A 20,327-nucleotide genomic window follows, 5' to 3' on the forward strand; every position below is an offset into this window, starting at 1 on the left:
GCATGCATCTAAACTGAAATCTCACCAGGTGTTTACTACATGGCAGCGGGATTTAGAGATACAAAATGGAACAACCCAATTTCCCATCATTTTCTTTCCTTTCCCTGTTTATCTCATGATCGGCTTTGTTTCCTGTGGTTTCATGGATTTCAGTCTTCTCTCTGACAACTTCAGTGAAATCTCTCTGTTATCAGTTAAGCTGAACCAGAGCAAAGACTGTCCTGTAGACAGATGCTTGTCTGTCATCTTGTGTAGCATAAAGCAGGTCCTGGAGTCACTTTACTCAAAGTTAATTCAGAAAACACTCTCTCATATACCCTGGCCTCAAGATTCATCTGAGTTGCATTATAGACCCTTAACTGGACATGTAGAAATGGAAATGAGAATAAAATGGAGAGAGGTTAGAATGATATATCTCATGATGTATGCAGATTTGAAGTCCTGTCCTCTGCATGTACTTTTGCATGTCATAAATGTCATTCAGTTAATGTCAGCATAAATGAGTCCATGTGGTGAGAATGCTGAGTCCCTGGCAATTCCATCAATATTGTCACAAGGCTGCACATCTGGGGATGAAGGCAAACCTGGCTCCAGTCCGGCAGGGAACTCCCATTTTTGACCCAGATTCAAGTTCAGTTATCTAAGTGGGGCTCTCTGTGCTCAGCTTTAACACTTCTCATTCAGAGGAACAAGAGACAAGTAAGGGTGGACTTAGCTGGCTTCCTCCAAAGCCAACTCAAAAGAAAAACCATGTGTAAATGATGTATTAAAGCCACGCTCCCTGCAGAAAGCAATAATAAAGTTGGGGATACAGGGAGAAAAGGTAATTTCTGAAGAGAGTGTGCAATTCCAGGCAAGGAACCCTGTGTTCCACAGCTTAAACTGTGTACTTGGATGTGGACAACGTGGCCTCGCTCTCCTGTGGCCACCAGAGGGACCCTCAAGACAGCAGAAGAAGGAATAGAGCAGGGTTCAGAGAGCAATGAGGAGATGAGGACAGAAAGAGCCTGGCAGGATGGGAGCCCATGGGACACTGGGGTTAGACCAGACAGAGGTTACAGCAGCCCCTGGGGAGAACAAATGGAAGAGAAAAAGCAGCGAGAGAATGAGCTGTCATCATAGACAGAGAGAAATAAGAAGTGAGTGCAGCTCAGAGCCATAGAAGTGATTACCTCTGCACCCTGAGCGTAAAGGCCAATGGAGCCATTTGCTGAAACGGAGTTTTCTTTTGATGTTCTTGGGTTTCGGAACACTGGAGGCATCAATGTTGCCAGGCACTTGATGCCATTGGGTGTTTGATGAGCCTTCGAGTGGATCATCTTCCATCTGTGGAGGGATCTTCATCACAATGGAGGGGGCTAAAACCGGCTCTGAAAATGAAACAACAGCCCATGGCATCCAGTAGCATTTATGATCTTACTGTGACTTTCTCTTCCACCCAAAGGACATCAAATCACGAATGGGGCCTTGGACAGGAAAGTCCAAAGGGGGAAAGGAAGCCAACAGAGTGACTTTAATACTTTCTTTTTTGTTGATTTTTCTTACATTACTCAGTAATGACAAGTGTGCCAGGAGGCAAGGGCACTCCCGATTCACAAACATATTCAAGAAACTAGAGACTAAGAAACACAAGTAGCTTCAGGGTAGATATGGCCAAAGCAAGGGAATCACACTGTATGTAGGCTGTGCTTTGGGGAGGGAAGAGATTATAAGAGTGAAAGTTAAATCAGAGCTGAGTCCAAACAGGACAGGGGGGTGGAAGGGCCTGGCAGGGTGGCAGCCCATGGGACACAGAGGTGAGACCAGACAGACCTTACAGCAGCTGATGGGAAAAGAACCGGGGAAGACTAAACCTGAAGAATTTACAAAACGTGCATCATTATATGATCTATTGCACATAAATATACATACTACGTAGCATACACACCAAATGTACATAATATACACAGCAAATGGTGTAAATGCATATATCTGTAGATATTAATCTAATTAAAAAATAATATATAGAGATTTGGGAGATATTTAATGTAACAATATAATTAATATTCTCCTTCATTGAAATTGAAAAAATAATAGAAACATGAGAAGAATGAGAAAGACAAGGTGTGCAAAGAAACAAATGACCCGTTAGGCATCAGAGAGAAATGACCAAGGAAACTATGAATGAGGCAGGGCATTCACTCTTTGCTCTTACTGGGAGCCTGGTTCTGGCTCTGGACTCCAGAAAATGTGGGGAAGACAGCCTGGGTCTGATCCAGTGAGTTCCGTCTTGACTGTGGATGTAGAAATCCATAATGAAGCAAAGGAGAATCTGGTGGGAAGAAATCAGTTTAAATTAGTTCCACGTCACATGTAAGGGACTGCACACCCCTGACACCTGCTCAGTGCCTTCCAGGTGTCCTCTCCATGGAATCAAATTGTGCTCATTATCTCATGTGACCCTCCCTCCTCCTGAGGACAGGGGTCCCCATATTCCTCAGCTGAGGGCCCCAGGATGAGAAATTGACTGGGACAAAGAGTGAGAATGAACAGGATCCAGAGCATTAAGGAAATTTGAGTGGAAGTGGATCCCTGTGAGAAGGAAACTGAGGACATGGCCGAGGACATGAGTGGAGATGACCAATTAAATGGATTTTCATAAAAGAGACAGATGTGAACACTTTATATGTGAAAATTGCCCTTTGTGTTCAAAAAGAGCAGAACAAGGAGAAAGAGGAGCTGGACGTGTCATGACACTGACATGTTAGTCCAGGATTTACACTGTTCCTGAATGTGCCTCATAGGTTGTCACTGAAAGTGCCTGACAGTGGAGAATTGGCCCTATGGGGGATGAGGAAGGAGAGGAAGAAAACTGACAGAGGAGTGTATGTGAGAAAAGAAAGGAAGAGGAGACTCTAGAGAACAGAGAGCTTCACAACTGCTCTACCTCAGAGAACACAGAGTCTGTGAAGTCACTTTCTAAATGTAAACTTGGCAGAAAGACAAATAGATTAGATAACATGTATTTATAGGTCTATTGAGTAATTGTTATTGAATCAGGCCCTTTGGAAATTATGATAATTAATACTCTCAGCGATGATTACAAGTAGATATTATATTTTAGGTAGCTCAGATGAGGAAACAGAGATTTGCATAGCAAAAAGACAAAATCCTTGGCCAGAGTGAACAACCAGAAGGAGGCAAACCCGGGACCTGAGAGCAGATTTTGTCCTAAGCCCCAGGCTCCTGCTCACCTTACTGGGTTGGAGTACTGTGCATTTAACTTGACCCTGAGGGAGCACAGAGAGGTTCCATTCTCTCCTCCAACCACAGCACCATGACCACCAACACCTGGAATGGACTTTCCTATCCCCTTTCCTTCCCTACTTTGAAAGGAACATTGGTTACCAGAATCAACATTGACTGTGAAGTTGCAGGTGGTGGAGGAAAGGCCCTGACTGCCTGGGCCATTCCCACCGTGGAACACTTGATCCAGCTCTATTCGTAGAAAACTCGGCACCATGGTGCTTAAATCCAGCTGTGTCTGTGAAGCCTGCACCTTTGATAGGTGGGAGCTCAAGTCTCCACTCCGAGTCCCTTGGTGACAGGTGGCCTGGGTGGAAGCTGAAAGGAGAAGGGGCTTCAGTAGGAACAATCTCAGTTTTCCCTCTGTTAAGGGAACACCCATCCCTGCTGTTCCCACCTCTCAGTAGAGCCACCCAGTGACCCAGGCCACACAGACAGACATCATGTAAATGGAGGCAATGTTGTCTTTCCTTTCTGTGCCTGGAGACACTGACATGGCAGGTGCCAGGCTAGAGTGTCCCTGAAGTGAAAAACCCCTCCTTTAGCCAAGAGAACTTTGGATTGGCTATAAAGGTCATGACGATTAGTCTGTCATTATCAATCTCTTTCCTCTGCCTACAGGGAAAGTTCTAGAGAGCCCCCAGAGCATAGGAGAGGAAGAACTGTTCTCCACAACACAGGTGTGTAAGAACAGGGCAAGAGTTAGTGCCAGGAGGCTTTGAGAGAGAACCATGAGAAAGACCAAACACTAAGTGAGGCTAACTTTTCAGGGTTCTGAGACATTTTGAACTTCTCATTGCCTGTAATGATTTAACCCCCGGCTCACACATCTCCATCCTAGTGCCACATAATAATGGGTGTCAGCAGCCGTAGGAAATGTAATGGAGGGACCAGTCCCTGTGCAGAAATTCAGGGACCACAAGAGCTATACATCTGCATGGGTGGTAATGTAGGAAGGGAACACAGGGCACAGTCCTCACATTACCCACTCTCCAGTGGGGTTCAGGCATACATCCTAAGCAAACTATTTCTATTTCCACAGGGAGAGGAATGCACATTCTCAGAGTGGACTAAGGAAAGACTTCCGATGACTTCATGCCTGTTTAGGTTGGGCTCAGGACAGGGACAGGGTGCAGGGCCAGATCCATGTTGCTAGGGCTCCTTTCTCTCTTCCCCTCTCCTCATTCTCATTCACTACAAGACTTCCTAAATTTTCTTAAAACTGTGCTCCTTGTGTCTATTCTCTTTTGTCTTGCTGAGAGCACAGTGTATCAGAGTCTCATCAGTGATGCCTGGTTTCATACAGCCTCCCTCTCTGCTTTCTCTGACCCTGGCGTGTCCACTCTAGCAATTGTCTCAGCAGTTTTATCTCCCCAAAGTTCTGTTCTCACCATGTTCCCACTCTGCACCTGAACACTTTCTCTCCACTGCCCCCTGCGTGACTGTCCTTCTCATCCTGCCTCTGTGCTCCTTCTCACTTCTGCCCCACGATCCTACCCAGCATCACCTTCGACCACATGCTCAAACAGACTCTTCCTGAGGTCATGCTGGCCCCTCTGTGGTTCCACCCTGCGCCAGGTGCCATCCAGCTCTGTGGTTTCTGTTTAGAAGCCCTTCTCTAGACTGGGTTTCACCTCCCTAGTGGCTCAAAGCTTTCCTTGTGTCTGTTCTCTTTCATCTTCCTGAGAGCACACTTTATTCATCATTGACCATCAGCCACTTAGGACACTCTCACATTTTAAGATAGCTCATATTGGGCAAATGAGAGAAACATCCTGAAACAACAAATCTGGCTGATGGAGACTGGGCAAACACAGCGCTCCTTTTCTGATTCTCTGCACTTGCTGTTTAGAATCAAGCTCTGGGAATGTCTTTAATTGTCACTACTTAATTTTCTCATCTCACTTTATCCCTCTTTTCTAGACTACTGAGTCTTATTAAATTGTACTTTGAATATTCTTTGCATTTTCAGAAGAAAAAAGAAAATGTTTTCTCAAACTTCTGAAGTACTGCCGTACTGTTAATGGGGCAGGTTGGAAGAAGCCATCAAGGAAAGATAAAGAGATAATTTAGGTTGTATTCTCCCTAAATCTACCAAGTCTTTCTCTGCAGGGAAAACATATGCAGAGCAGATCCATGCTGACACCGCTGCTGAGGTCAGAGCTGTGCACTGTGCACACTATTCACACATTATTGTCAAGAAACCACACACAGGAAGCATCCTTGTGTAATCTGAAGGGCGTGTTCATTCATCTTGGCCCATCTGCATGGATGAATGTGCCCTCTCCTGGCCCATGTTCCTGATGGCAGGGCCGGCCATGTCACAAGCATCTCACTTCTAAGACACATTTCAGAGCATTTCCCATCCTTCTTGTAGGAGACCCATCCTGGCTGGGGTGTTTATGAGATGCAGCTCCACAGCTTTACAGGGACCTAAACATGGCCAAGTTGAGAGTTGAAACCCTGGGGATGGGGAGGTGGGGAGAGACTAGGATCATTTATTCCCTGAGTGCTTTTCCAAGGGAGAGCCTGCTGGAGCTGTAGGTCCCCCTGGAGGGACTGGAGGAGCCACTGATTCTGCTGATGGACAGAGTGCACAGAGGTAATCCTTCTTGAGAAATCTGTGCCAGGGACTACAGGACTTCTTTATCCTAGACCAGCAACTTATTCTGTTTCACCTTGACTTTATTGGAGAATAATTTCTGCAAAGGAAAAAGGGTGAGTACCCATCTTGGCTCAGTCCCTGACAGGACTCCCACAGAGAAATGACAGAGACTGAGCCATGAAGTCAGGCAGACAAAAAAACATGTTCTCACCATGACTAGTCGTGCCATCCTGGGCAAGTGAAGAAAACTTTCTGAGCCTCAGCGACCTCAGGTCTAATATGAAGATGCCATTGCCCCCTTGGGAGCATTCCTTCAGCTCTGAATGTTTATAGCAGTTCAGAGCTTGTTTGGCAAGGGGCTGGGCATACAGCATACGCAAGGTCAAAGAGTATTTTATTTGTTTTATGAATCACTGTGATCACTGAAAAGTATTTGCTTTTTCAAACTCAGGGAGAAATGCAAAACAAGAAAGGGGATGGTCCAGGTGCTTTTCTGGGAAAGGCACTCACTGACTGAAAGAGAATAGAGGCCAACATTTTCATTGCTAGTTTGTTTCTGTCTGTGTGTGTTTGTGTGTGTGTGTATGCATGTGTGTGTGTGTGTTAGTATGTGTGTGTGGCTGGGTGTATTTGTGTGTGTTTATGTGTGTGTGTAAGGGTGAGTGTGTGTGTGACACAGGTCTCACTTTGTTGCTCAGACTGGAGTGCAGTGGTGCAATGATGACGCGTTGCAGCCTCAATTTCCCAGGCTCAGGTGATTCTTACACCACAGCCTTCCATGTAGCTGTGACAAAAGGTGCGTGCCACCAAGCCTTGCAAATTTTTCATAGGGACATGTTTTTGTAGTGTTGCCCCACTGGCCTCAAACTCCTCAACTCAAGCAATCTACCTGCCTCAGCCTCCAAAAGTGCTGGAATTACAGGCATGAGCCACCGAGCCTCGCACTGTTGCTAATTTTATTACAACATAATAGGATATACTGGGGTACATCACAGAGTTACCTGCTCTTACTAGAAAATAGGTTGATGCTTGAAACTCCCAACAATGCACATGAAACTCCCAGAATGGAAGTTAAAAAAAATACAATGAGCAAGAAGAAATGAAAATCAAATTTGTCTCTACATATCCTGTGAAGCTGCTACACCAAAGGGTACTTGCTCAGCAGAAGGGTTTTCTGGACATCGTGAGGATAGAAACCACTCCGCTTTGCTCATCAGTTACGCCAGTACCCCGTGAGGGACACTCATTCTCAATGGTTTTCATGAGAATATAGCACTGAGACCAAATCACGATTCAAACAACAAGCCCACACATGGAAAAAGCCACTGGAGCTCTGCAGATAATGCAAGCCTCGGCCTGCATAAAGGAAGGGACACTAGACTGCGTCAGTGGAGGGAGGTCACCTCCCAGCAGGTAGAGCCGCAGTCCCCAACCTTTTAGGCACCAGCATCCGGTTTCATGGAAGACAATTTTTCTGGGTCCAGGGTAAGGGGGAAGCTTTCCGGATGATTCATGCACATTACATTATTTGTGCACTGTTTTTCTATGATTATTACATTATAATATCTAATGAAATATACAACTCACCAAATCAGTGCAAGCCCTAAGCTTGTTTTCCTGAAACTAGATGGTCCCACGTGGGGGTGACAGTCACTGGGAGACAGTGACAGATCATCATGCATTAAATTCCCATGAGGGGTGCAGAACCTAGATCGCTCACATGTGCAATTCACAATAGGGTTCGAGTCCTGTGAGAATTGAATGCCACTGCTGATCTGGCAGGAGGCGAAATTCAGGCGGTCATGCTCTCCCACCGCTGACCTCCTGCTGTGTGGCCCAGTTCCTAACAGGTCATGGCCCCACAACTGTCCATGGCCCTCGAGCTGGAGATCTCTAGAGTAGAGAATCCTTATCAGACACAGGAATTCTACAATGGGCTCTGAAATAATGGTGCAAAACTGCCTGGATGTGTGGATGGCCAGAGAAGAGATAAGGGCACTGTTCAAGGCATGCAGTTAGCAACATCATTTGAGAAAAGACAGATGCCCTATCTTACAGAAGAAGGTTTTTATGCAAATATATCCAGATGGGCTACTGTGGCCAAAAACTTGCTATGAGTCCTGACCTCTTTCCTGTTTTCATGCCCACAGCCTGTTCTTGTGAGAAGAAACCAGGTGACCGAGGAGTCACTTGGGACAGGAAAAGAGGAAGTTCCTCCCACTGGATGTCTGTGATTAAAAATGGAGCCAAGAGTCAGATTCAAAACTGAGGCAGGCTCAGTTTACGGGGCCTGCCTGCATTGATGATCTGACTCAGTGACACAAGTTGCAGAAACATAACATACAGAGGCTGCCTGGGAGGACCATGGGGTTTTGGGACCTTCAGGCTGCAGTACTCACAGGCTACATCCAGTGCAGGGCATGTGAGTTGATTCTCCAGTGAGGACGAGGCACTGCTATAAGGCTGGTGGTAATCAGACAGGTCACCCTGAACTGAAAGAGTCCAGTAAAGGTCATCCAGGAAGTCTTCTGGGGCTTTTTGCTCTTTTGCCTCCAGTAGCTCCTGGCTCAGCCTGGGGTGAAGAAGACAGAAGATAAACACTGGACAGGACCCATACGACTGCACCCAGATGGTTCTATAGGGAGGACCACAGGAGAGGCCAGAGGAAGCCAAGTATGGTCCTCTCAGAGAGACACAACCATTATTTCCTGTATGGAGCAGGAGACAGAGTGGCAGGTGCTCAGTGCACTGGGCAGACAATGAGCTGGGGAGGAAGAGCTGGAGGGATCCCTGTGGGAGACTGCAAGGACACAGTGCATTCAGCACTTTTACACACATTTTGTTGAAATTAGCATCAGAGGCCAAATGAATGCAGGTTCTTGCATCTTCACAGAAAGAGTTCCTGTATTCTCAACCTCACATGTTCTCAAAACTGTGAGCATGATATGAGTTGTTTTCATTCACTTTCCTGCTAGCAAATACTTGCAAACATGGAAATGCCAAAGAGGCAGACAACAGGTGAGATCGGAAATCCCTGAGTTTAGTCTGTCCACCTGACCTTTCACCTAACTTACGTTCTTTCTGAGACCTTTTCCAGATTTCACCACCCATCACCCGCTCCTGATTATTCAGTGTTACCTGGGCGCAGCTGACTTCTCTGCTTTCTCGACCTCCTCATCTGTTTGATCTTGATGATGTTTATCATTTTCTGGAATTATAGAAGCATCTATTCAGATATTTCCCACTATACCCACTGAAATCACAGTCAGCCCTATGTGTACCGAGACAAGAACATGCATCTATGGGTCTGCATTGTGCTGAGCACTGTCATGTTTTATTTTTAACCTGAGAGGTTTTCCCGATCCATGAGGCCACATGTTTCTGATCTGGAGGGTCACCATTAAGATGTGGCCAAATAGTGAAAAGACATCTTGCTCCCCATATTACTGCAGGCTTGCCCAGCCTCTCTCCAAGCTTCAGCAGTTGTCTCCCCAGTCCTGCCTCACTTCTGATACCCAGGCACAGGCTCTGTGTCCTGTTACAGCTTACATTAAAACCTGTATCTTTCTCTTACGACAGGACAAACTAAGTTGTCTCACTATACTCCACAAATCTAGGACTTCGTGGGCCCTCCAAGAGGCTTCTGCTGTCTTATCCAGGAACACTCTCCATGTGGAGTGTGTGGAGATAGCTTCCTACCACCAAATGCCCCCACATCAAGTGCCTTCTCCAACACCACACAGCAAGGGGTTTTATCTCGTTGTAAAATATACTCATAAGTGTGCCCACCTTCGAATGCAAGAGACAATTTGTCTGCTTTTACAGATTTAGAGACAGGAACTCAGGAAGGATGATTTAATCAGTTACCCACAGTTGCTAAAACACTGCTGAAGAGAGAGCCTGGAACCCTCATTCTCAGTCCAGGGCTCTTTTGACTCTAACAAGCTGCCTCCTGTCACAGCCTTTCCTGTCTTTTAAAACTGGAAAGATGCTGCCTCCTGCCACAAAGAGCACATTTCAGCAAGAAATGAGGAGACATTTGCCATACTGTGACCTCCGACAACATGGGTTTTCCATCTCAGTTTCTGCCCAGGATGTCCTGGTCATGTCATGGCTATGAAATTTAGTGTAAAGAAATAAAATTGTCACTGTGGAGGTGTGGTGGTCTGGGGACTTTCATAAGCCTGGGGCTGTGTGTCATCAGGGCCTGTGCCCACCTTACCTGGGCTGAGCCTGCTGACAGATTGCTCAGCCAGCCCGGGCCCCTTAGCCAGCTGCTCCTGGAGGTTCTGACGCTCAGAGTTGTCAGGGTCATCAGGAGGGAGGTGGACCTCAAAATGCTGATCCACTGAGCAGGAGGCATCTCTCACTTTCCGTAACTCATACTTTAACTGTGCCAGCTGCTCTGTCTGACGGTAATCCAGGGCTTTATATTTCCTATAATGAGACAGCAGAGAGGTTTAATAATGTAAAGGGATGAGTGACCAGTGCAACGGAGGTTTAGGTGAAAATGTCCTCAAGGAGCCCCCCAAGCAGAACTTCACAACATGTTTCAGGAAATGCCTGTGGTCCAGAGGAATGTGTGTTTGTGTGTGTGTGTGTGTGTGTGTCTATAGCATATCTACATCTATATCTATATATTTTGAGATGACAAAGATTAAACCACAAGGGATTAAACCCCAGGAATTTCCAACTGGTTTTCACAGGAGGCATAAGGTTGTGGTCCCAGAAAGCAAAGGGGAGGTTCCGTTTAAGAGGGAACAGGCAATCCTCCTCTCTCTGCAACAGAGCACGGCTGCCATATTATGTATATACAATATAATAATAAATAAATATGCATTTATTTTTTAAAGCAGGGCATGGTAGCTCATGCCTGTGATCTGAGCACTTTGAGATTCTGAGGTGGGCAGAACCTGAGATCAGGTGTTTAAACCCAGCCTGGCCAACATGGTGAAACCCTGTCTCTACCAAAAATACAAAATTTAGCCAGGCATGGTGTTGCACACCTGTAGTCCCAGCTACTCGGGAGGCCGAGACAGGAGAATTGCTTGAACCTTGGAGGCTTCCTCTGTATCAGAGAGAGCTCCTGTGAGATCCTGTATGATGTTCCATTCATTTTTGTCTTCTGTAAACAAAAGTCAGTCTTCCCAAATCGGTTTCAAAAGGATGTCCTTTCATCTCCTCACTTTAGCCGTGGACATTTTTATGTGAAAATTCCCATAGTACATCGGGCAGTGACTGGAAACAGAGCCATGCACAGAAGTGTGGCCTGGTGCAGATGGGGTGAATTGTAAAGATGAAAGAAGAAAAAAATGACAGATAAAGAAGGCAGTATGGATTGAATGAATGAGTTGCAGTGGTCAGCCAGGAGGTGACTTTAAGAGTACATGGGATAGAGTGTACTAAACGCTACTGGGTGGTTCACTTTCTTTTAATTAATTTTGGATATGCAAATTTTGACTCAACATTTCATTGTTATAAAAAGTGTAATCAAAGCTCAAGGAAACAACTGCAGCCGGTAACGTGCTAAGATTACTGTTCTGTTGTATGAGTGCTGCTGTGAAATGTGCCTGCCACGTAAATGTCTGTCCTGCTTTTAGCCCAGCTTAGCTGCTGGTTCTCCCAGCTGAAGTGCTGCACTTCAGAGATCCACACCTTTGCCCCCCACCAGTCCCCACAGCGTCTGCTCACCTGAGCTCCTCAATTAATTTGAATTCCTCATAAATGGTCTGCTCTCCGATTTCATAGATGTCTCTCTCCAGAGCCAGGATGTTGAGGTGGTATGCATCACAGTCTGAGAAAAGAAAGTCATGCCTGCCTCAGTGGAAGGCTGGACAGGCTGTTGTGGTCACTGCCTACATGGCAGGTGGCAGCATTTATCCCAAGGACAAAGGCATCTCCACTATCAGGCTCCAGTGAGGGATTTCCTCATTTTTAGTTATAAACCTCCCGACTCACTGGCATCTGATACTCTCCAACTTAGAGATGGGGAAAAAGAAACTCAGTGGCACATCAAGTAACACCTGGAATGAGACAGAGCCAGAATTCACAGCCCCCAAGGTCTGACTCTAAGTTTTGGGCCACGTTCCCAACCTTGCAGCCTCTTCTGTAAAACACTCTATGGGGGCATCAAGTACTGATATTCTGGACAGTAGAAAATGCCCTTAAGACTGTGGGACTCATGGATTCCCTGGAACTGAGAATTTCAAGCACAGATTTGTTAAAGATTTGAAAAATCATATCTGAATATAATTGCATAAAATATGAGGCATTGGACCCTGAAATCATAAAAGAAATGTGGCCACATACTAATAAATTTTGAATTAAGTTAGAAATAGTAGAATAAAGAATGAATAGTGTTTACTCTGTGCCAAGTATTGTTCTAGGAGATTTAAAAGAAACAGGTCATGTAATTCATTGCAGCAATTTACAGAGGTAGGTATTATTATAGTACCCAAAGAACAGATGAGAAAACTGAGGCACCGAAAAGCTCGGCTACTTAGATGGAGCCCAGGATTTTGGCCCAGGATCCCTACTCTACACACTACACTGTGACCTCCAAAATGTCTAATGGGCCATCGTTCTTCCTCTTTAGAATAAAAGCCTGTGACCCAGGATGCAGAACATTCCTCTCACAAGGGTACTCCCTGCTCTTGATGCCCTCACGTATAGATGCCACACTCACCATTGGGAGCAGAGGCTAAAGGTCTAACCTCTTAATTTTTGTTGGTTTTCTGTCTGATTTTTTTTCTCTGCTATATGAACAGTACTATTGAGAGGGGAATACAGATCCCATCAAATGCTGATGGATGCTCAGCCTTTTCTTTGGAGTAGCCACACATATAAAACACTTCCATGTTGGCAACCTGAGGTCATAGAAGACCAGTTTTCTTCCTCATCTTCAGCCACATATCAGAATCACATGAAAGCATTTTAAAACTACAGACACCCAAACCACTCCCCAGATGATGTCAGTGAGAATCTCAAGGTGTGAGTTCAAGGCATGCATCTAAACTGAAATCTCACCAGGTGTTTACTACATGGCAGTGGGATTTAAAGATACAAAATGGAACAACCCAATTTCCCATCATTTTCTTTTCTTTCCCTGTTTATCTCATGATCGGCTTTGTTTCCTGTGGTTTCATGGATTTCAGTCTTCTCTCTGACAACCTCAGTGAAATCTCTCTGTTATCAATTGTGCTGAACCAAAGCAAAGACTGTCCTGTAGACAGATGCTTGTCTGTCATCTTGTGTAGCATAAAGCAGGTCCTGGAGTCACTTTTCTCAAAGTTAATTCAGAAAATGCTCTCTCATATACCCTGGCCTCAAGATTCATCTGAGTTGCATTATAGACCCTTAACTGGTCATGTAGAAATGGAAATGAGAATAAAATGGAGAGAGGTTAGAATGATATATCTCATGATGTATGCAGATTTGAAGTCCTGTCCTCTGCATGTACTTTTGCATGTCATAAATGTCATTTAGTTAATGTCAGCACAAATGAGTCCATGTGGTGAGAATGCTGAGTCCCTGGCAATTCCATCTACATTGTCACAAGGCTGCACATCTGGGGATGAAGGCAAACCTGGCTCCAGTCCAGTAGAGAACTCCCATTTGTGACCCAGATTCAAGTTCAGTTTTCTAAGTGGGGCTCTCTGTGCTCAGCTTTAACACTTCTCATTCAGAGGAACAAGAGACGAGTAAGGGTGGACTTAGCTGGGTTCCTCCAAAGCCAACTCAAGAGAAAAATCTATGTGTAAATGATGTATTAAAGCCACACTCCCTGCAGAAAGCTTCAATAAAGTTGGGGATACAGGAAGGAAAGGTAAATTTCTGAAGAGAGTGGGCAATTCCAGGCAAGAAACCCTGTGTTCTGCAGCTTAAACTGTGTACTTTAATGAGGACAATGAGGCCTGGCATTCCCGTGGTCATGAGAGAGACCGTCAAGCCAGCAGAAGAAGGAATAGAGCAGAGTTCAGAGAGCAATGAGGAGAAGGGGCCAGAAAGGGCCTGGCAGCGTGGGAGCCCATGGGACACTGGGGTAAGACCAGACAGAGGTTACAGCATCCCCTGGGGAGAACAAATGGAAAAGAAAAAGCAGTGGGAGAATGGGCTGTCACCATAGACAGAGAGAAATAAGAAGTGAGTGCAGCTCAGAGCCATAGAAGTGATTACCTCTGCACCCGGAGCGTGAAGTCCAGCAGAACCATTTGCTGAAAGGGAGCTTTCGTTTGATCTTCTTGGGTTTTGCAACACTGGAGGCATCAATGTTCCCAGGCACTTGATGCCACTGAGTGGTTGATGAGCCTTCGAGTGGATCATCTTCCATCTGCGGAGGGTTCTTCATCGCAATGGAGGGGGCTAAAACCAGCTCTGAAAATAAAACACAGCCAATGGCATCCACGATCTTACTGTGATTTCCTCTTCCACCCAAAGGACATCAAATCACGAATGGGGCCTTGGACAAGAAAGTCCAAAGGGGGAGGGGAACCCAACAGAGTAACTTTAATATATTTTTTGTTGATCTTTCTTACATTACTCAGTAATGACAAGTGTGCCAGGCGGCAAGGGCACTCCTGATTTACAAAAATACTCAGGAAACTAAAGATTAAGAAACACAAATAGCTTCAGGGTAGATATGGCCAAAGCAAGGGAATCACACTGTATGTAGGCTGTGCTTTGGGGAGGGAAGAGATTATAAGAGTGAAAGTTAAATCAGAGCTGAGTCCAAACAGGACGGGGGGTGGAAGGGCCTGGCAGGGTGGCAGCCCATGGGACACAGAGGTGAGACCAGACAGACCTTATAGCAGCTGATGGGAAAAGAACCGGGGAAGACTAAACCTGAAGAATTTACAAAACGTACATCATTATATGATCTATTGCACATATATATATACACACTATGTAGCATACACACCAAATGTACAAAATATACATAGCAAATGGTGTAAATGCATATATCTATAGATATTAATATAATGAAAAAATAATATATAGAGATTTGAGAGATATTTAATGTAACAATATAATTAGTATTCTCTTCTATTGAAATTTAAAAAATAATAGAAACATGAGAAGAATGAGAAAGAAGAGGTGTGCAGAGAAACAAATGAGCTGTTAGACAGCAGGGAGAAATGACCAAGGAAACCGTGAATGAGGCACCAGGCATTCACTCTTTGCTCTTACTGGGAGCCTTGTTCTGGCTCTGGACTCCAGGGAATGTGGGCAAAACAGCATACGTCTGAGCCAGTGAGTTCGGGCTTGGCTGACGGTGTAAGAATCCATAGTGAAACAAAGGAGAATGTGGTGGGAAAAAATCAGTTTAAGTTAGTTACATGGCACATGTAAGGGACGGCACATTCCTGACACCCGCTGAGCGCCTTTCAGGTATCCTTTCCACAGATCCAAATGGGGCTCATTATCTCATGTGACCCTCCCTCCTCCTGAGGACAGGGGTCTCCGTATTCCTCAGCTGAGGGCTCCAGGAGGAGATATTGCCTGGGACAAAGCATGAGAATGAACAGGATCCAGGGCGTTAAGGAAATCTGAGCGGAAGTGGATCCCTGTGAGAAGGAAACTGAGGACATGGCCGAGGGCATGAGTGGAGATGACCAACTAAATGGGTTTTCATAAGAGACAGATGTGAACACTTTCCGTGTGAAAATTGCCCTTTGTTTTCAAATCAAGCCCTTCTCTGCAGGGAAAGCTTGGGCAGAGCAGATACACACTGACACCATTGCTGGGGTCAGGGCTGTGCACTGTGCACACTATTCACACATTATTGTCGAGAAGCCACACACAGGAAGCATTCTTGTGTGATCTGAAGGGCGCATTCATTCATCTTGGCCCATCTGCATGGATGAATGTGCTTTCTCCTGGCCCATGTTCCTGACGGCAGGGCTGGCCACATCACAGACATCTCAGTTCTGAGACATGTGTCAGAGCAGTGTCTCTTCCTTTTTTGTAGGAGACCCATCCTGGCTGGGGTGTTCCTGAGATGCAGCTCCACAGCTTTACAGGGACCTAAACATGGCCAAGTTGAGAGTTGAAACCCTGGGGATGAGGAGGTGGGGAGAGACTAGGATCATTTATTCCCTTAGTGCTTTTCCAAGGGAGAGCCTGCTGGAGCTGTAGGTCCCCCTGGAGGGACTGAAGGAGCCACTGATTCTGCTGATGGACAGAGTGCACAGAGGTAATCCTTCTTGAGAAATCTGTGCCAGGGACTACAAGACTTCTTTACCCTAGACCAGCAACTTATTCTGTTTCAGCTTGACTTTATTGGAAAATAATTTCTACAAAGGAAAGAGGATGTGCACGCATCGTGGCTTAGTCCCTGACAGAACCCCCACAGAGAAATGACAGAGACTGGGCCATGAAGTCAGGCAGACAAAAGGACCATGCTCTAGTCATAGTCGTGCCATCCTGGGCAAGTGAAAGAAACTTTCTGAGCCTCAGCATCCTCAGGTCTAACATGGAGATGCCACTGCCCCCTTGGGAGCATTCCTTCAGCTCTGAATGTTTATAGCAGGATAGAGCTTGTTTCGCAAGGGGCAGGGCATATGCATATGCAAGATCAAAGAGTATTTTGTTTGTTTAATGAATCACTGTCATCACAGAAAACTATTTGCTTTCTCAAACTCAGGGAGAAATGCAAAAGGGGAAAGGGATGGTCCAGGTAGGAAAGGCACTCACTGACTGAAACAGAATAGAGACCAACATTTTCATTGCTAGTTTCTTTTTTTGTGTGAGTGTGTGTGTGTGGATGTGTTTGTGTCTGTGTTTGTGTGTGTGAGTGTGAGTGTATGTGTGTGACACAGGTCTCACCTTGTTGCTCAGGCTGGAGTGCAGTGGTACAATGATTATGCACTGCAGCCTCAATTTACCAGGCTCAGGTGATTCTTCCACCACAGCCTCCCATAAAGCTGGAAGTACAGGCGTGTGTCACCATGCCTTGCTAATTTTTCATAGGGACATGTTTTTGTAGTGTTGCCCACGCTGGTCTCAAACTACTCAGCTCAAGCAATCTACCTGCTTCAGCCTCCCAAAGTGCTGGAATTACAGGCATGAGCCACTGCACCTGGCACTCTTGCTAATTTTATTACAACATTATCAGATATCCTGGGGTACATCACAGAGTTACCTGCTCCTACTAGAAAATAGACTGATGGTTGAAACTCCCACCAATCCACATGAAACTCCCAGGATGGAAGTTTAAAAAAATACAATGAGCAAGAAGAAATGAAAATCAAAATTTTTCTCTACATAGCCTGTGAAGCTCCTACACCAAGGGGCACTTGCTCAGAGGAAGGGTTTTCTGGACATCATGAGGATAGAAACCACTTCGCTTTGCTCATCAGTTAGGCCAGTACCCCGTGAGGGACACTCATTCTCAATGGTTTTCATGAAAATATAGGACTGAGACCAAATCACGATTCAAACAACAAGCCCACACATGGAAAAAGGCACTGGAGCTCTGCAGAGGATGCAAGCCTGGGCCTGAGTAAAAAGGAAGGGACGCTGGACTGCGTCAGTGGAGGGAAGTCACCTCCCAGCAGGTAGAGTCGCAGTCCCCAACCTTTTAGGCACCAGCATCCGGTTTCATGGAAGACAATTTTTCTGGGTCCAGGGTAGGGGGGATGGTTTTCGAATGATTCAATCACATTACATATTTTGTGTACTTTATTTCTATGATATTTCCATTACTCCACACACTACACTGTGACCTCCACAATGTCTAATGTGCTGTCTTAATTCCTCTTTAGAATCAGAGACTGTGCCCCAGGAAGCAGGACTTCCCTCTCACCAGGGTACTTCCTGCTCTTGATGCCCTCACGTATAGATGCCACACTTACCGTTAGGAGCAGTCTCCTCTTTAAGCTCTTTAGAGCAGGTACTCTGTACTGTCACCACGTTTCCCCCAGGGTCCCCAGAACAGAGATTTGCCTACTGGGCCTCAAAGAAGCTAAAACCGAATGGCAGTTCTTTGGTCCCAGACATTTACCACCAGACTACAAGTTATTTGTCTGCAGGATCTTACAGGGCACAGAGAGGATTCTCTTAAATGTGATATAGCCTCTTGCTGAGGAAAGTAAGTGCCTCTGTGTCTGTGTGAGAGTCGGTAAGTAGGATTTCAACTCTAGCCCCACCTCACACCGGACTGCTAACGTGGAAGGGTTGCTAAACACATCGTGCCTCCATTTTCCATCCTTAACACAATGAAGTTAAAATACCCATTTGTATTTTCCTAGAACTAAAGAAAGGATGAAATTAATTTAGATGAAGGGACCATTCAGTATCTCAGAGAGAAGCAGGTGCTTAGTCATCACTTTTGTGATGATGAATCTATAGAACTTACTGTATCTCTTCAGTTGCTTGGCCAGAGAGTAGACAGTAGCTTGACTTACAAGAAATTTCTCTTTGAGGTCTTGGAACTGCTGTTGGCTCTGTGCCAGCTGGGAGCACTGTAAGGCCATTTGACTTGCTGGGAGCTCGGACATGCCTATCCCTCTCCCTGCCTGAAAATTACGTCACCGGAATACGCCCATTATCTAGCTCCGCCTTGGAAATCCACTCTGAACTCAGCACTAAGCTCCGCACTGGGCACCTAGCCTGCTCACCAGAAATCCTGCCTGCCTACCAATAGCAGATTGTCACATCCATGTCCTGTTTGTCCACAGGCAATCAGAACACCTTCCCTCCCTGTAAAACCCCACACCTGAGCGAAGTCAGGCATGACTTCTCTGGCCTCTTTCCCAGGACCACAGAACCTTTCCCAGGAGCTGAATAAATTGGCGTCTAATTGTTCCCATGCAGGCTTCAGTTTCCTCATTTTAAACTCGGCAATAAACCTCACAAGAGAATAACCCTTACAACACAATCCCTGGTTGATTTATAGGATGTTCATTTCTGCCCTCTCCCTGGATAAATGTCCAGCAGATACCACATGCTGATGTTGGTGGCAGAAGAGGTATAACAGGGACTAGGGAGAAGAAACCACAACACATGATGGGTCAAAAACAAGTGAAATCAAATAGGGTTAGTCAGCACTGAGGGATGACAACAGCTGGAATGGTTGACTTACGGTTAAGAAGAACTCCACCAATACCACAGAGTACTTAATCGCCAAAACAAAGTTGAGAATACCAGAGCTCAGAGCCGAAGGCACTGCCTGTAGCTCAGACTCTACAAGAGTGAGGGAGGTTAGCAGCTGGTATCCGGGTAACCATCTGCAGTCACAATAACAGAATTAGAAGGTGGGTGTGTCATGAAATCTTAGGAGCCCTGCATTCCAATTGCCCAGGCTGTGCTGAAACCAAGGCCCCCTGATCTCACCTGAGAGTCACAGATGGGGATTATTTCCTCAGCAGTCCCTCTCAGTATTTGCTTACCCTTGTGACAGTGCTGCAGACTCACCTCTTTCTTAATATGTCTAAGCGCATTCCTCTGTCCATCTCTTGTGTGTATAAAATCATGGAGACAGTTTCCCAGAAGGTTATATTTTCTTAGCGGTCTTCAGGAAGTCACCCCACCTTCTCTAAGTTAAAGCAGATCTTAAGGCTTTTCCACACATGAAAGATGTCAGACTTTTAGACTGCCATGATAGCTTCTGTGTTCTGCATTTTTTATTTCTGTACCTACTGAAAAGTTAATGAATAATTTAAAAATATTTTCTCCCTGATTCAGTGTTCTCCTCGCTGCATCCCATTGTTATGTTGATTTCTTTTCTCTCACTGAGGCAGCATCTTGGCTTTTCATTACACTGATGACCAGTTCACATCCCTAAGTGCAAAGCTCCTCCTCTATCTGTGGGTTCATTTGTTTCTTTGATGTCACTGACACTTTTTTCATACTTGTCACTTATCAATATCATTCTGTCTCACAAGAGCTCTTTTCAAGGTATCAAGTGATCAAAATCATTTGTGTATATTCCCTGAAAACGTGTGTGACCATACACTTTGGAAAGTCTTGTAAACTTGATGCTATTTTGTTGTTTTTATTTAGTTTTCCCATGTATTGAAAGGAAAATAAACAGGGCCACAAACAGTTCTTATGGAATATTATTGGGGATACACACACACACACACACACACACACACACACATATATTTGCTATAACACCATTGATGTGTTGTTGCCTTCCCCCAGCAGAACCTGGCAAGTTCATGGTCATGGTCGGGGTGATTGATGATGCTCATTGTCTCTCACTGTTACCTGGTCTTGCTCCTCCACTTACCCTCGTGCTGCTGAAGCGTCTCCACACACCGTCCAATTCCGTCAGTGATTGGGGCTCCTCTCAAAGCTCCCTGAAATGAGTCCAGGTCTCAGGATGTCAGACACATTCCAGATACAAAAGCAGCCCACACCGTAGAGCCACTGAACTCCAGCCTGGGTGACAGAGCAAGACTCCGACTGGTCAAGGTTTTTCGTGAATGGGCCG

At 45.5% G+C, this 20,327-nt stretch overlaps 1 protein-coding gene across 6 annotated transcripts in view; it reads right to left on the bottom strand.

Moving 5' to 3' along the window:
• Positions 1-19,085, bottom strand: part of LOC128928231 (NBPF family member NBPF4-like) — a 38,742-nt gene extending 19,657 nt beyond the window's left edge. For 4 of the 6 annotated variants that reach the window (XR_013520286.1, XM_054236595.2, XM_054236591.2 and 1 more), the window contains exons 1-9: positions 18,246-18,963; positions 14,066-14,263; positions 11,582-11,684; positions 10,113-10,327; positions 9,029-9,098; positions 8,290-8,462; positions 3,388-3,603; positions 2,195-2,311; positions 1,173-1,370 (exon numbers count right to left, since the gene is read on the bottom strand). Coding sequence is in view for 5 of the 6 variants with exons in the window: in XM_054236595.2 (XP_054092570.2) it covers positions 1,173-1,370; positions 2,195-2,311; positions 3,388-3,603; positions 8,290-8,462; positions 9,029-9,098; positions 10,113-10,327; positions 11,582-11,684; positions 14,066-14,263; positions 18,246-18,387 (1,432 nt within the window). In the remaining variant the exon portion in view is untranslated. The other 2 variants (XM_054236594.2, XM_054236593.2) reach the window with 2 other exon arrangements.
• Positions 19,086-20,327: the final 1,242 nt, after the last annotated feature.

The sequence above is a fragment of the Callithrix jacchus genome, chromosome 7, assembly GCF_049354715.1.
Source record: "Callithrix jacchus isolate 240 chromosome 7, calJac240_pri, whole genome shotgun sequence".
Taxonomy (NCBI): domain Eukaryota; kingdom Metazoa; phylum Chordata; class Mammalia; order Primates; family Cebidae; genus Callithrix; species Callithrix jacchus.